At 36.9% G+C, this 12,697-nt stretch overlaps 1 protein-coding gene across 5 annotated transcripts in view; it reads left to right on the forward strand.

Moving 5' to 3' along the window:
- Positions 1-12,697, forward strand: part of LOC144965144 (corticotropin-releasing factor receptor 2-like) — a 159,729-nt gene that overhangs the window by 142,340 nt on the left and 4,692 nt on the right. For 3 of the 5 annotated variants that reach the window (XM_078900133.1, XM_078900134.1, XM_078900136.1), the window contains 3 exons: positions 369-504; positions 1,879-1,920; positions 2,870-3,008. In XM_078900133.1, coding sequence (XP_078756259.1) covers positions 369-504; positions 1,879-1,920; positions 2,870-3,008 — 317 coding nt within the window. The remainder of the gene's footprint in view (positions 1-368; positions 505-1,878; positions 1,921-2,869; positions 3,009-12,697) is intronic. The other 2 variants (XM_078900137.1, XM_078900135.1) reach the window with 1 other exon arrangement.

A 12,697-nucleotide genomic window follows, 5' to 3' on the forward strand; every position in this document is an offset into this window, starting at 1 on the left:
TTATAGTAGTATAGTAGTAGTAGTAGTAGTAGTAGTAGTAGTAGTAGTAGTAGTAGTAGTAGTAGTAGTAGTAGTAGTAGTAGTAGTAGTAGTAGTAGTAGTAGTAGTAGTAGTAGTAGTAGTAGTAGTAGTAGTAGCATCACTAATATTATCAATATTACTATTTTTTTTTAATTTGACCATCTCTAAAAGTAATTTACTTAACTGATTTTTATTCAACATGCTTTGCAAACTAATCTCGACAACTTACCTTCCTTCTTGCACCCCTATCCCTATCCACCCACCCACACCGTGATCTCCTTCTCCCTATTCATTTCACCACCCGTCCTCCCCACCCTTACTCCCACCCGATCCTCCCCTTTAACCAGCCGTACCATTCGGTCTACTGTGTTTCTGGTGTTCCTGCTGGGCGTCATCAATCTTTTCTTCTTCTTCCGGCCTTCCGAGAAATCCAGTGCTAGACAGGCCTACCGATACGTCAACGCCATCTTGCCACCGTTTCAGGTAACAACCGTGCTGTGGTCTTAACATCCAACACATTATTTTTAATTTTGACCAGGAAATTCGTCCTCCAAATATCAATCGATTATATATATATAATGACTTCGATCTTGTTTTTTTAAAAACTCTGATACCTAGGACTTCCTTGGTAATTTTACTCGATAGATAATATTTGAAGAACGAGTTTTCTGGCCAGAATTTAATGAAATGTGTTTTGTCTAAGTACGGGAGTGTAGCGGTGATGTTACTGGCTTAAAGGCATTTCATTACCTGCTTTCTGCACACTCATAATAAGTATTGGTGTGAAAACTGTTGGATCCTCTAGGTTTTCTTTGTTCTTGTTGTTTTGTGTTTTTTTTTTTTTTTTTTTTTTTGTTTTTTTTTTAATTGTTTGTTTGTTTTTGTTTTTTTATTTATTTATTTTTTTTTTCAGGGGGTGAGGAATTCGTTATTTACGTATCATTGTCAAATACAAAATAATTACTGTTTCCACTCAAGGTCAATAACGAAACAAAAAGAAAATAATATAATACATTTCAGTTTATGTTTCTGAATAATGATCAAATGTTCTCAAAGCAAGTTCCAGGTTTGAGAGTTTTGTTTTTCTAAAATGAGGGTCATCTCAATCAATTGACATTTGAAGGTTGATTTGTCTGGCCAAAATTTTTAATTTCCTTTTGTTTAGAGTATAGCAGTATAACTTAAACCTCACGCCAATTATGTATACAATTTCTAGATGATGATGATGTTGATGATGATGGTGATGATATTGATGATGGTAATGATGATGATGATGATGATGATGATGATGATGATGATGATGGTGATCAGATGATGATTATGATTATTATTATTATTATTATTATTATTATTATTATTATTATTATTATTATTATTATTATTATTATTATTATTTATTATTATTATTATTATTATTATTATTATTATTATTATTATTATTATTATTATTATTATTATTTATTATTATTAATTATTATTATTATATAAATTATTATTATTATCAATTATTATTATTATTATTATTATTATTATTATTATTATTATTATATTATTATTATTATTATTATTATTATTATTTATTATTACTATTATTATTATTACTATTATTATTATTATTATTATTATTATTATTATTATTATTATTATTTTTACTATTATTACTATTATTATTATTATTATTATTATTATTATTATTATTATTATTATTTTCATCATCATCATCATCATTATTGTCACCATCAACATGATTACTATCTTAGTCTTATCTCTTTTGTTATTGTTTCTGTAATCATAATGAAACTGGCATGAAGAATATTATAATATCTTATATTTTCATTTCTCTCCTCTTGTCCTCAGGGAATATTTTTGTGTTTGTTGTATTGTGTTATGAACGCAGAGGTAAGAGAAATGTTTGTTGTTTATTTATTTTTTAACTATCAATGAATAAAGTAGTCCTTCCAAGCCATAAGGCGCATGGAGCCGGAGTTTGTCCCAGTTTCTATAGCGTGGAAAGGACAATAACAATCACTTGGTATCCTTTAGGTAGGACGCTAGTCTATCACAAAGTACTTCCACCAGATCTAACAGATTCAGCTATCCAATCACTGCAGGGTGGACAGGGGGGGGGGGGGGGGAGGAGAGGGTCAGAAAGATAATCTCGAATGCACCCGGGATCGATCTTGGTTCCTTTCTGTGTGAAGCGAGTGCTCTACCAACTGAGATATTGTGACTCCGCATACTATGTTTGGTACCCCTTATTTAAATTGAGAGCTTAATCAATAAAAACACTATTTACAAACCCTTGAAGTTTACAATGTTTGCTTAGCGATATTTTTTTTTTTGTTATGAATGAAATACTCCTCTAACTTCTCTTGAATCGTATAATCATGATGTCCAATCAAAAAGAGTGCCGGAGTTTTCAGGTATAGAACGGAATAAAAATTACGTATCTATATTTTAAAAAATCAATATTTTAGCCCCCCCCCCCCCCCCAAAAAAAAAAAAAAAAAAAAAAAAAAAAAAAAACAGTAGAAAAAGAATGAGCCGTTTCTCTCCTTGTCCTTCTCAGCTGTAAAGCAAAACATCTACTTACAGTGGCAAGATTAACTTATTCAGGGTGTATCTATAGCTATAATATTTTGCTATCTTATGCATGCTGTTTTATATAGTCATCTCAATTAAGTAACATTTTGCAACAAGACAAAACACGAGTAATTGAAGGAAATATTCTCAAATATCCGTCACTCTAATGTTGTAAAATCAATCAATATTCTAAAAGGATTACTTTCAGTATTCTTTGAATTGTGTTCTAATAAATATTATATAAACCATAATGCCTTTTTTTCAGGTGCAGAGAGTCTTAAAAAAGAAATGGCTACGTTTCAGAGATTCTCGCCATTTCAACAACTCCATGTACCGCCGCCGCTCATCGCGGACATCAATGACGATGTTCGTTACAAGTGAGGCGCCTCGATGTGTATCCCCCGGTAGTACATACCTGCTTTTAGTATAGACGTGTACACTGCATGAATCAAGAAGGGCCGTTCAAATAATATGGGATGTGAGGTTGATGTTGTCAAAAAAGTTCATTTACAATTTTTCTTTTAATTCCAAAAAGCCAAAGAAATCTAGTATTTTTCTTTAAAGATAAGAGGTTTAAGCACAATATCAAGTTGGTTTTTTTTATCAGTATAGTATCCCTTATGGTAATGTTGTCAAATTATTCACCCCCCCCCCTTTCCCCCCAAATAGTAAAATGATAGACAAAATTAAACTTTGGAATAATGATAAAAATTAAGAGGCAAATAGTATCAACAACATCAAAAATAATAAAGGAGAGAAAAACAATAATTCCCTGCAAAAATAATAAAATGTTTTTTGTTTTTAAAAAAAATGCTCTTACATTATATAACATCTGAAGGTCAATTTGATTCCAAACTCATCAACAGACCGAAATCCGAAAACCTAGAATTTCTTGAAGTTTATCATTTAAGGTTTCTTAAGAATATCGGGTCATAAAGTACAATATTTCATGCCAAAATAATTAAGTATTTCACTGCAGAGCATACGTTTCTTCTAGCTAAAAGGATCCTTAGTTGCTGCTTTTAAAATCAGAGGTATGAGAATATTTCTTGTTTTTGTCAGGCTTAATGGTAAACAAAGTGCAGAATTAACAAAATAATCTGATAATCGGATAAACATACATTTCCAAATAGCTGTGTGATCATCGAGATGTGTATCGAATGATTCTTTACACAACTTGTCTCACTTTATGGCTTTAAAATTTGGTATCAAGATAGTATTATCTTTGAAATAATTGGTCTAACTTTACATTTAGAAATGTAACAACATATGATACTGCATTAGTCATTAATCACTGAATTCAAATTAGTATCTAATTAAGATTTGATTTAAAACTTGGCATTAAGAGGACTCGTGTCTCATTCGAAGTGAAATATATTATGAGCAATAATTTTACACTGCATCATATCATTTCTCGTGATTAAGTGGTCGAGTAAAAAATTGACAGACCTCGTGGTCTTAAAGAAAGCCATTTATTTTAAACCTCTTTTCTCGATCCTATAAAAATATACAAACATAATTATTTAAAATGTCTTTGTTTTAAACATTAACAATATCAATTAATTTATTTTTAATCTACATGTACTGTAAGACTTTTATCATTGCATTAAGATTATCCACCACAATTAAACATTTTAGAGCGGTTAACGTTCGATAATGACTCTATCTTGGGTTCCATTCATACCAATGTGGGCTTATATGCAGGTCTGTCTGATAACCCACATTGTTATGGATTCATCGTTGTAATGGAAATCCTCTCAAACCAGCTCAATATCATCCATAAAAGAAATGTTAAATCAAACACAAAATCGAAATTGCTCTCTGTTGTCAGACCTGTAGACGTCGTTCTATATCAGTTTACATTCCATTTCAACGGCTCTTCTTGTATTATATAACCAAATTCATATTTATGGCTGTCTCTGTATTCCTTTATATTCTGCATAGATAGAATCATAATCAATCAGCTTTCCGATTCCCTTTAAATCCCAATTCCACAGAGCCAAAGTAATATAATGATATTTTTATTTTTTATTGTTTGTGCTTTGCGGTTTTGTAATTCTATAAATGTTTTAAATTCCGTATTCTTTTCTCATTCTTTGTTTACCCAGCGTTCCATTTTGTTTCTGTTGCTTGCCCTTGCGATATATTAATGTTTCCCTCTTGTAATGTTACATGTAATCATTAAAATTGTCTTTGTATAGTGTCTTCTTATATATTGAATATTGTGGCAAATTAGGTCTGTAGGAGTTGGTGTTAGCATGTAGAAGAACTTATACAATTTTAAATCTATTATTCTCTTGTTATTGTTAATTTTGATCTAGACTCTATATCATATGCCAAATGTCATTCTCCAGTTAATAAGGAATTTCATTTCGCATCTCGTGACGAAATGCTACTGTGCATTATATCATTGCTTGTTTCCATCATTTGATTACAATTCAAATTAGGAAACAAGAATGATTTGGCTTGAATAACTTGAGGACAGTTCATTTACTTTTAAGCTCGTCCCCACGAGAAAAAAAAAGAATCATAAAATTACTTCAGAACATCTAAATGAAGTCTACTTTTTTTAAAGACGGGGTTTTAGCTAATTTGTTGATTTCCTGTTATTAAAATTATAATTATAAGAAAATTTTAAGAAATATGATCGAATCTGCGAGCATTCAAATAATGAAAATATCAAACATTTGGAAGTGATACAAATTAATTATATTTACTAACAAGGAGAATGAGTTGTGTAAACCATGACTTAGAAACTGTACCGTCAACTAGAGAAAGCATTCACATTTTAACGATCCGAAACTAAAAACAAGATATGTAAGAATTAGGCACTTGCATTTTCACACCGTGACTGCCATTGCTAATACCTTTCTTTAACTAAATAAATTTCGAATTCTTGAGTTTTGATTCTTATTTTTCCATGTATTTTATTCTTTGATATTCTTTTTCATGTTGCATACTCAGCTTCATTAGAGTGGATCACTTGCAAAGCGATTAAAGAATAAGGTACCCACTCAAAGGAAAAACAAATGAAAACATTCTGATATTTTCCAATTCTTGTTATTTAGGTCAAAATTATATCTGGCCAAAAGCTCATGCTATTTTATGTGATGGTTAAGTCTCTCGACCGTTTTAAATGGAATCTATATTAAACTGCGAGATTTATAAAAAAAAAAAAAGTATTATACCAATATGGGCTTCCACCCAGCTGCAAACTGCTGAACTCCTGGTATTATTATACCTGGTGATAAATAATATTCGTATTAAAAGGCAGTTTAAACGCCCTCCATCAAAATGTCGATTTTTAAAAAATGAATATGAAACATAATATTATGATCTTTCTTCCCTTCAAAGTTTTCTTGCACCCTATGAGGGCAAAGTTGTCACGACAGTATGTTCAATATGACGATTGAAATCGTATCATATTCTAATATTTATATAAATCCACCCTTTAAGAATCGTCCTTCTCATCCCAAAACAAATTGAAGAATGACACTTAAACTTAATATAAATATTTGGCCTCCGTGTGGTACTTACTCTTTTCAGAAATGATTTTGAAAATGTATATAATTTAGTAAATATACTTGAATGCAGACAACATTTTTGGCCAAAGTAAACATTTAACTATTAATAAATCAAAGGCAGTATTTCAAGTATTTTATTACCGTTGTTATTATTATTATTATTATTATTATTATTATTATTATTATTATTATTATTATTATTATTATTATTATTATTATTATTATTATTATTATTATTATCATTATTATTATTATTATTATTATTATTATTATTATTATTATTATTATTATTATTATTATTATTATCATTATTATTATTATTATTATCATTATTCCCCTCAAATGAGCTCACCTATATTATTTCTTATCAAAATGAATTCTTTTCTTTTTAAAATGATTGTTTGTTTGTTTTTTTAACCATTTGAGATTAAGAATTACCATTGTTGTTTGGACGCTTCAAAATATTTTTTAGTGCAGGACAAAAATAATCCTTTAACTTCGACGTTCTTTACAAACAATAATAGCGTTGACTCGTAAAAGTTATGCTATTGTGCAATAGTACAATCAGGTTTTCCTCAAATTAAAAGAAATTAATGAAGCAAGAGTTTTAGGCTAACATTAGCTAGACTTTTTTGTATATTTTAAAAAAATGCACCAATGAGATGAGTAATGCCCCTTGATCAAATATCTCGATGGATTTCAGTCCAAAAACCTGTGAGATTTGAATAATTCGAATATATTTGGCAAACCTATTCTTCTCTCCCGATCCCAGTTCATTAAAATATATGTTTAAACAGTTTATTCCTAACATATATTGCCTAAAGTAAATAAAAAGAAAAGAAAATCAAATCATTAAGGTTAGTTGATAGTAATAAAATGATAAATACCGTTTAGGTTTGAAAGTAGAATATTTATTTTTTAAATCATGTTTTTAAATACATTTAGCACGTTTTTTCCTTCTCTTTCTTTAGCTTTCTCCTATTCATACTCCATGCCCTCTAATCGTATACTTCCTTCCTCTTGTTCCTCTCAATTTGTCTATCTATCTATCTATCTACCTATCTATCTACATACCTATCTATCTAGTTTTATATCTGTCTATCTAAGTAATGTAAGCACTAATTGTACACATTTTACCAATGTTTTCTTTATGTTTAATCCTTGTTATCAACTTAGATTTCGATCTCACTGTCTACCTTGTCATATTATTCACACTATTTTATGCCCCCACAATAGTTCAACACCTAATCCGTGCTACCCATGGACTAAAAGGAAATGACTCTAAACCAAGTGGGCGTGGTACTCTTTTCGTTTGTTAAGTAGGCTCCAACAGTCGTGACGTCACTTCCCTCGTAATGATGCATAGTAACTTAGTTACTGATTCTAAACTATCGGAATAATGGCGGACGCCCTTGTGAAATCCTTCTCCGACGAGCATAAAGGTGTATCCAGAGGAGAACAACATTATAAATCTGATCGTGTTTTGACTTTTATACATTCTGATCACATGGCATGTGAAAAAGTTCTAACCAACATGAAGAATAAAAAGTACCGATTTTCTTTGTTTAGAACCAAGCTGCTCGTTGCTCGGCTGACGTGACATCAGACTATTGAATCCAATTACGATGACTCTAGCCATGCACAGAACCATTTCCATTTTAATGGAGTACTGCGTCTAATTCTCAAGTGTTACCTTAGATATAAAATATTCACGGAATTCCTTGCGATCTTTGCAATAATAAGTGTTGCTACAATATAAATCTTTTTCTCATTGATATTAGTTAATATTAGTTAACTTTATGAAACTATAAAATTCAAACCACTTTTCCCTTTTAAACGCTAAATGAGTTTAAATCTACTCGTAGATTTTACAATTCCATAATAAGGCAATCGTCCCCCTGTGGAACAATGGACACGCCCCTTTCTACTCCAGACTTTTAATCAAGTCAACTTTTAAAGTTTAATTTCAAACTCATATGTAAGATATGTATGATTTTTTCCAAATAATTCACGAAAAATGTTGTTTGTTTGTTTTGTTTCAAAATAGCAAAGTATTTATTTTATGGCAAGTAAAAACCTGCTTTTTACAGTCAACAGTTTGTTATGCGAAGATACTTCTCTCATTTGTACAAAAGCAGCGATACCGATATTTTAACAAGAAAAACTGATTATCATTTCAATCGCTTTGATCTTATCTATGGAAACTACGACCGCTACCATTCGTAGCTCAATTACGGCGTTTAGAAACGCAACAAGTATGAAACATGATGATTTTGTGTAGATTTAAGTCAATGATCCTTGAGAAATATTTGTTGAAAAAGTCTATTAACTTTGAATCGAGGCGAGGGAAAATCGCGAAAAAGAGCGCCTCGTTTAACTAATCATCAGACAAGAAAAGTGTATTGAGATCGCCGATCTTCCTATTCATCCAAGAAAAGAGCCATTTTCGGTATGACACAGTCATAACAGCTGATCGACCCACTTTTCGCTGGCCGTGCTGTCATTTAGTACAACTACGACATCCCCTATCTACCGATTTCTAGCAACATGGCAGCAGCTTCTTATGGTTCACAATATTATGTTATGACGATCGACCCAATCAGCAAAGTCCGGTCCGCATTCGTGCACCGTCGCGAACCCGCCTGGTAGAATCGTCACAACACACCTTTCGACTAGATGCTCTGCCGTTTCGGGTTCTTGCCCACAGCGTGGACATAAAGGACAGAAAGTTAGACCCCACTGATGTAACGCACCGGCCGTTAGGCAGCTCCTCGACCGGAGCCGATTCGCAGCTACCCAGTGTCTCCTCTTACTGGTATCAAAGCCTGGCAACTTCTCACCAAGCTTAGAGGAGTGTAGGTCCCCGCCCCCACGAGGGATTGAATTCGTCCAAACCGACTTCCATCTCGTATGTGCAGCTCTGTCCGTAGTCAGGGATTCTGCGTACAAGGGTTGCCGGGACTTATTTCGGCTCGAAACGGGGGCACCGTTCATTATGCGCATGAGAGGGGTATCCCCATTCCCTCTCTCTTTGATCTTACTCAGCCAGTTTCCCGTAATGGTCTCCCTCCGGACATCGGGGGGCTGGATCGCTGCCATTACCGGGCCCCATTCTCTAGGGGTTGTTGCTAGCGTTCCCGACACTATGTGCATCGACTTGCGAAGTTTTACATCCACCTTCTCAACGTTTCTGCTTCTACCCCACACTGGAGCGCAATACTCCGCGGTGGAATAGCATAGTGCCAGGGCGGATGTTCTCAGGAGCGCTTGGCTAGCGCCCCAAGTCGATCCCGCCAGCTTCCTCAGAAGACTATTCCGCTTCTCTATCTTCCGGGCAACCCCCTCGAGATGAACCCGATAGGTAAGACTGCGATCCAGCGTCACCCTAGGTATTTTGGACGCGGCTCATATGGGAGTGGCTGGTCCCCGACTAGGACATTCAGTTTACGGGTGTGCCAACCACTGCATAAGTGAAATGCAGTGGCCACGGTTTTTGAAGTGTTCATCTTCAGGTACCACTTGTTAAAGTAGGATTTGAGTCTGGTGACGTCCTCGCTGAGTACGCTCTCGAGACGGGTCCACACTTTACTCTGAGTAACGAGTGCCCAGTCGTCTGCGTATCCCAGCCTCAGGGAGGAAGTGTTCGGCATATCGCTAATGTAAACGTTAAACAACATTGGCGCAAGTACCGACCCCTGAGGGACCCCATTCTTCAATTTCCTAACTTTGCTCGTGACGTCTCCCAGCGCGACGTGGAATTGCCTTTCCCCTAAGATCGAAGAGAACAACTTCAAGGTCTTTTTGCACCTTATGATTTTTGCAAGTTTGAGCATTAACCCATCGCACCAGACCGTATCGTACGCCGCTGATAGGTCTATAAACACAGCACCTGTTTGCTGTTTTCTCTCGAACCCGTGCTCAATATGCTCTGTAAGGGCAATGACCTGCTCCGTGGTGCACCTCCCTTCCCTGAAGCCTGCCTGCTCAGGTGGCAGGGCAGCGTCTAGGACCGGCCCCCATCGGTTTAATAGAACACGCTCCAACAATTTGTAAAGACAGCTCAGCAGCGATATGGGTCTGTAACTGTCTGCCTCCTTCGCCGGCTTCCCTGGCTTCAGGATGGCAACTATCTTCGCATGCTTCCACACTTGTGGAAGCTTTCCGTTTGCAAGGATGTCAGACATTGCCTCTGCTAGCCAGGCCCGTGCCCTGGGGCCCAGATGCGTCACCATATCGGGATATACACCATCTATCCCTGCTGCTTTGCCGTTCTTCACTTCGCTAATGGCTGCACCCACTTCTCGGGGACTGAACGGGGCCGTCCAGTCCGACTCCTCCGCAGGTAGCGAGTCCAAAATCGTACGGTACGCCTTGCGGACACCGCGCTCAAAAGCCTGATTAGGGACCCGCTTACTAATATTCTTGGCAATTGTGTCTGCCTCGCATTCCGGTGCAGCCTTCGCGAAATTCCGATCTGGGTCCAATTTCTTTATCAAACGCCAAGCGTGGCGGCTGGAGTGTGTAAAGTCGAGACTTTCCACGGTCTCCTGCCACCGTTGCTTCCTTCCCCCTGCCAGAGACTGAAGTAGTCTATCGGCTGTGTCCTGAGACTGGGTCTGCTGGTACTCTCGGTACAGCTCTTCCGACTCTGCTGTCCAGCAAGGGGTGTAGAATTTCCGTTTGCCCCGTGGAATAGAGCGTTGAGCGCTCTTAACCAGTAGCCTACTAAATCTGGTTATATTCTTGGACTTGGGAGGAATGGCAGGGCAGACCTGCTCGATATAGGAACTGAATTCCTCCCAGTCAGCCTTCCTAAAATTCCATCTGCAAAGTGGGAGAGACTGCACCCTCGGTATTGTCACCCCAGCTGTGACAAGAACCGGCCTGTGCTGGCTATGCGGAAAGTCCCCGAGGACTGTCCGCTTCACCTGCAGCGGTTCACCGTTCGCGCCTTTTGTTACGAGGGTGAGGTCTGGAGTATACTCCTTCTTATGGCGGGTACCCCGGAAGGTACCCTTGGCTGTAGGATCGTACACTAGGTGTAGATCGTTACAGTCCATCCATGAGCGGAGTTGTCTTCCTGCCTCGTTGCAGTCTCGGTAGCCCCATTCGTGATGGTGGCTATTAAAGTCTCCCAGACAGATGGAAGGATGGCTGACCACCGGTACCGGTGGTGTAGTCCAAGTCGCTCTAGGTGGTTTGTAAATATTATGCAAACACAGTCCACCTACTTCCACGGAAATTCGGTTCACCCCATTGCTGTCCGTTACGCTCTCAATGACCCTTACCTTCGATGGCTCTTTAGCGTAAACGCTAACCCCTCCTTTGAGCCTCGAAGTGTCCTCGCGTTGGACCTCCGTATAGCCTGGGATCTGGAATCGGGGAGATTGCGCGCCTGAATAAAGGTGGGTCTCCTGTAACAGGAGGATATCTACGCAGTGAACGGCCAATAGCTTTGATAAAAGCTCATTTTTTGCCATACTCTGGCTCTCGACGTTCAGGGACAATATACGCGTCAGTTCGCCATCCCCGCCGTCGCATTTTCCGATCGGCAGGCCGCGAATCGATTGATGCATGGGACGTTTGCTTTTTTCTCGGACGTGCCGACGACCCTGGCGACACGAACGCGGTATTATTTGGCTAGGCGGCAGACCGCTTCGCCATTGACGGGACTGATTGGGACTCGACATAAGGATAATAGTGTGGCGCCCGGGATAGGGCTGCTATTCGGGCACCGGGTTTGGATCAAATTTAGTCACACACCGGGGCGAGCAGCTCATGTGGCTCGTTGGCTCGATACCCGGGATGGTCTCGTGACGGTCGACCGGGATTTACACCTTTGCCCTCCCGTGTGCCTCAAGCCCCCTCACCAACTGCAAGGTAAAGATCCACGAGGGGGAGCAACATGGCGTACTGAATTGCGCAATGTCTAACACCCCCATCCCTTTACCCTCTCCTAGATGTTGTCTATCTCAACAATGTGAAACAATGGCGTGTTAAACGGAAATTGTCTTGACAGTTTACTCATCAAATATTCATGACTTATGAGTCTCCTGCTTTCCAAAACATTCATTCCTTCATTGTGTATTCTATACCTTGTTTTTGATCGCTGCTATTTGTCTTATCCTCCGGGATTTGGGGATATTACATGCTGTCTGTGATGATTTTGTTTTTCTATTGAAATAACTGTGTGGTTTGCGACAATGTAAATTGTTAACTACCCCTCCCAAAACGTTTTTCTCTATCAATTATCAAGATATTTAAAGTTCAAATGTAAAAGTAAATATACAATTCCTATTACAATATTTCTTCAAATTTAACGCAAACATCGTAATGAAACAAAAGCAGTTACTTTGTTTAATATTTACTGATTCTTTTCTCCAAACAGAAGAATTCACCATTAATTAATGACACACAAATTACGACCGTTTAGAATGTGATAATTGTAATAAGTAATAAACAAAAATGAAAACAAAACTTTAAAAAAATACAAAACACATAATGTTTCGGGCTCAAAACCCTTCCTCAGTCAACAACAACAAAAAAAAAAAGACTTAAAACACAGATAA

The sequence above is a fragment of the Berghia stephanieae genome, chromosome 2 (genome assembly GCF_034508935.2).
Source record: "Berghia stephanieae isolate SIO BIC M18660-M18661 chromosome 2, UCSD_Bste_1.3, whole genome shotgun sequence".
NCBI lineage: Eukaryota > Metazoa > Mollusca > Gastropoda > Nudibranchia > Aeolidiidae > Berghia > Berghia stephanieae.